The 2,922-nt window shown below is 48.5% G+C and overlaps 1 protein-coding gene across 1 annotated transcript; it reads right to left on the reverse strand.

The window, feature by feature from the left end:
• Nucleotides 1–364: 364 nt before the first annotated feature.
• Nucleotides 365–1,332, reverse strand: LOC142473554 (histone H3). The gene has a single exon (XM_075580712.1). It carries the CDS (start codon nt 1,106–1,108, stop codon nt 698–700), a length of 411 nt encoding a protein of 136 aa, XP_075436827.1. The 5' UTR covers nt 1,109–1,332; the 3' UTR covers nt 365–697.
• Nucleotides 1,333–2,922: the final 1,590 nt, after the last annotated feature.

Raw genomic sequence — 2,922 nt, forward strand, 5'->3', positions numbered from 1 at the left:
CAACCCCACATAGAGAGCTGTGCACATGGTGTGTAACTGGGAATGTTTCTCCCACTTATCCCATGCAGGAGTTTGTGTTACACTGCCAGAGCATAAGTGTATATGAATTGATACTGCGAGCACTGTAAGGTGCATGTGTAAGTTTGTAGTCCCCAACCTATTTCACGAATAAATGTTTCTCAGACAAACTGACATATTAGGTGACATTATGGTTTTGTTTGTGTCTACATAAACAATGTTCACATACACGGTTTATAGAAAATAAAAATTAAAATAGTGTAGTTGACATCAGAAAAACTTATTTATCACCATGTTATAAAATAAATGTGTTTACATCACATTGAAAGCATGAAGCACACGCTATTCCCTAACACTTCAGTATAATCACCAGTGACACATGGGAGGGGGGACATTTACAGGTTTGTCTTTACATGCAGCCATATACAGCATGAAATGGTGACTATGCATGCAAGTCAATATATCACATGACAATGAATACAAATATTGAATTTGCGTTTATCTATATTGTCACACATCAAGTACATATGTTGATACAAGGATAACACACTTCTTTAATTCTCTATATTGAGATCAGTATCCGTGTGTTCATATTGATCAGGCAATTTCATTGAAAATGTGGTGGCTCTTAAAAGAGCCTTTGTTTTTCGGGTGTAAACGAAGTCAGGGTGCAGCCGGCCTAAGCTCTCTCCCCTCTGATCCTGCGGGCCAGCTGGATGTCCTTGGGCATGATGGTGACCCTCTTGGCGTGGATAGCGCACAGGTTGGTGTCCTCGAAGAGCCCCACCAGATAAGCCTCGCTGGCCTCCTGCAGAGCCATGACAGCCGAGCTCTGGAAGCGCAGGTCAGTCTTGAAGTCCTGGGCGATCTCCCGGACCAGGCGCTGGAAGGGCAGCTTGCGGATGAGCAGCTCGGTGGACTTCTGGTAGCGGCGGATCTCCCTGAGAGCCACAGTACCGGGCCGGTAGCGGTGAGGCTTCTTCACTCCGCCGGTGGCCGGTGCGCTCTTTCTGGCAGCCTTGGTCGCTAGCTGCTTACGGGGAGCCTTCCCTCCGGTGGATTTCCGGGCGGTCTGCTTGGTCCGGGCCATCCTGTGCTGCTGTGTCAGTGCGCGTCTCCGGTCGGGAACTAATAAAGAAAAAAACTGACCGTTCTGTTCTGACTGACAGATTAAATCTGTCAGTGTGATATTGGATACCGAGGCTTGAGCCTCATTACTCCAAGTTCTCTTGTTGAGTGTATTGTCGCACTTTTTAGGAAGCTTCTTGATCTGTGTTACTTGCCACAGTTGAGTTGGTTTCACAGGTTCAGCGCTGTGATGGGTCGTGGGTAGCGGTCAAATGGGTTTGCAGAGATCGCAGCAAGCTTCTTGATCAGCGGGTTTGAGTTCTGGTCCAGTTCCTTGTAGAATTTCTTGTTGAGCTTCTTTAGATGTTCATCTAACATCTCGATACCCAGTTCCCTGTGAAGGTCTGCTATTCTTGTAGGAAGTGGAGCGTTGGACGCAATCCGCAGCGCCTTGTTCTGTAATTTTTGGAGAGATGATCTTTGATGTTGGTGGCAACCACTCCACACCGGGGAGGCGTATGTCATTGTGGGTCTAATGATCGCCTTGATCACATTGACTTTGCTCTTGATGGGCATGGTCCTTGTCTTCAGCAGAGGGTACAGTGCTGCCAGCTTGGTTGTTGCCTTCTGTTGAATCTTCTCAATGTGGTTTCTCCAGCTTAGTTTGCTATCTAGGATTACACCTAGGTAAGAGCTGTTTGGCTCCCATTTGACAGCCTCTCCGTTGAGGGTGATTGGCGGGTGTGCCTTGATCCTCTTTTTGGTAAACAGTGTAGCTGTAGTCTTGCTGGAGTTCAGTCCTACTTGCCAGTCGCTGTACCATGTTGATAGCATGTCTAGTGCTTTCTGGATGTTCTTAGCTACTTCTTTCTCTCTGAAGGACTGGGAGATGACTGCCACATCGTCTGCGTAGAGTGCCAGTTGAGTCTTGTGGAGGTCTGTGGGGATGTCATTCATGAAGAGGTTGAAAAGGAAAGGTCCCAGGACTGATCCCTGTGGCACGCCAGCGCGGATGGGGCGTGTTGTTGAGAGCTCTTCTCGCACAGCCACGTGGAATGTGCGCTCCCGCAAGTAGCTTGCAGTCAGCTTAATCAGGTAGTTTGGGAATTTCAGGTTGATCATTTTGTGCAGTAGTCCTTCATGCCAAACTCTGTCAAACGCTTTGGCCACGTCCAAGAAGACAACTCCAGTTGATTTGTGGATGTTGAACCCATGGCTTATTATGTCAACGACTCGCAGCAGCTGATGGTTGGTTGAGTGGTCCTTCCGGAATCCAAATTGCTCCTTTAGTAAAATGTTTTTACCAGAGGCAAAGTGGCGGAGGCGCGTAAGAATAACTTTCTCCAGGAGTTTCGACAGTCCAGAGAGCAGGCTTATCGGACGGTAGTTTGCAGGATCCCTCCGTGGTTTTCCAGGCTTTGGAAATACAATGACCTTGGCTTCCTTCCAGGATTGAGGAAAGTGCTGGAGCCGCATGCATGCATTGAAGATTTCTGTGAGGCATTCCATGGCTGCCGGCGGAAGCTTCTTGATGGCCAGGTTGGTAATTCCGTCACTTCCTGGTGCTTTGCCATTTGCCAGCTTATCTGCAAGTTGCGTTATCTCAGTCCTGGTGCATCCTTCAAGGGTTTCCGCTTCGGTCTCTGGTAGGTGCTCGGTAAGATGCCTGTTAACTCCTTGCTCAACTTCCCGTGCTATTTTGCTGGCTTGGTTAGGCCTAAAAGTTGTCTCCAGTGTGTCAGCGAGAACCTCTGCCTTGTCCTTGTTGCTACATGCCAGGTGGGTCTGGCCCTGGATAGGTGGATTAGGCTCCTTCTTCCCGGTCAGGCGTCGGGT

The sequence above is a fragment of the Ascaphus truei genome, assembly GCF_040206685.1.
Source record: "Ascaphus truei isolate aAscTru1 chromosome 12 unlocalized genomic scaffold, aAscTru1.hap1 SUPER_12_unloc_2, whole genome shotgun sequence".
Classification (NCBI taxonomy): domain Eukaryota; kingdom Metazoa; phylum Chordata; class Amphibia; order Anura; family Ascaphidae; genus Ascaphus; species Ascaphus truei.

Coding starts and splice junctions, on each gene's coding strand:
- LOC142473554 (XM_075580712.1), bottom strand. CDS start 1,108: ATGGCCCGGACCAAGCAGACCGCCCGGAAATCCACCGGAGGGAAGGCT.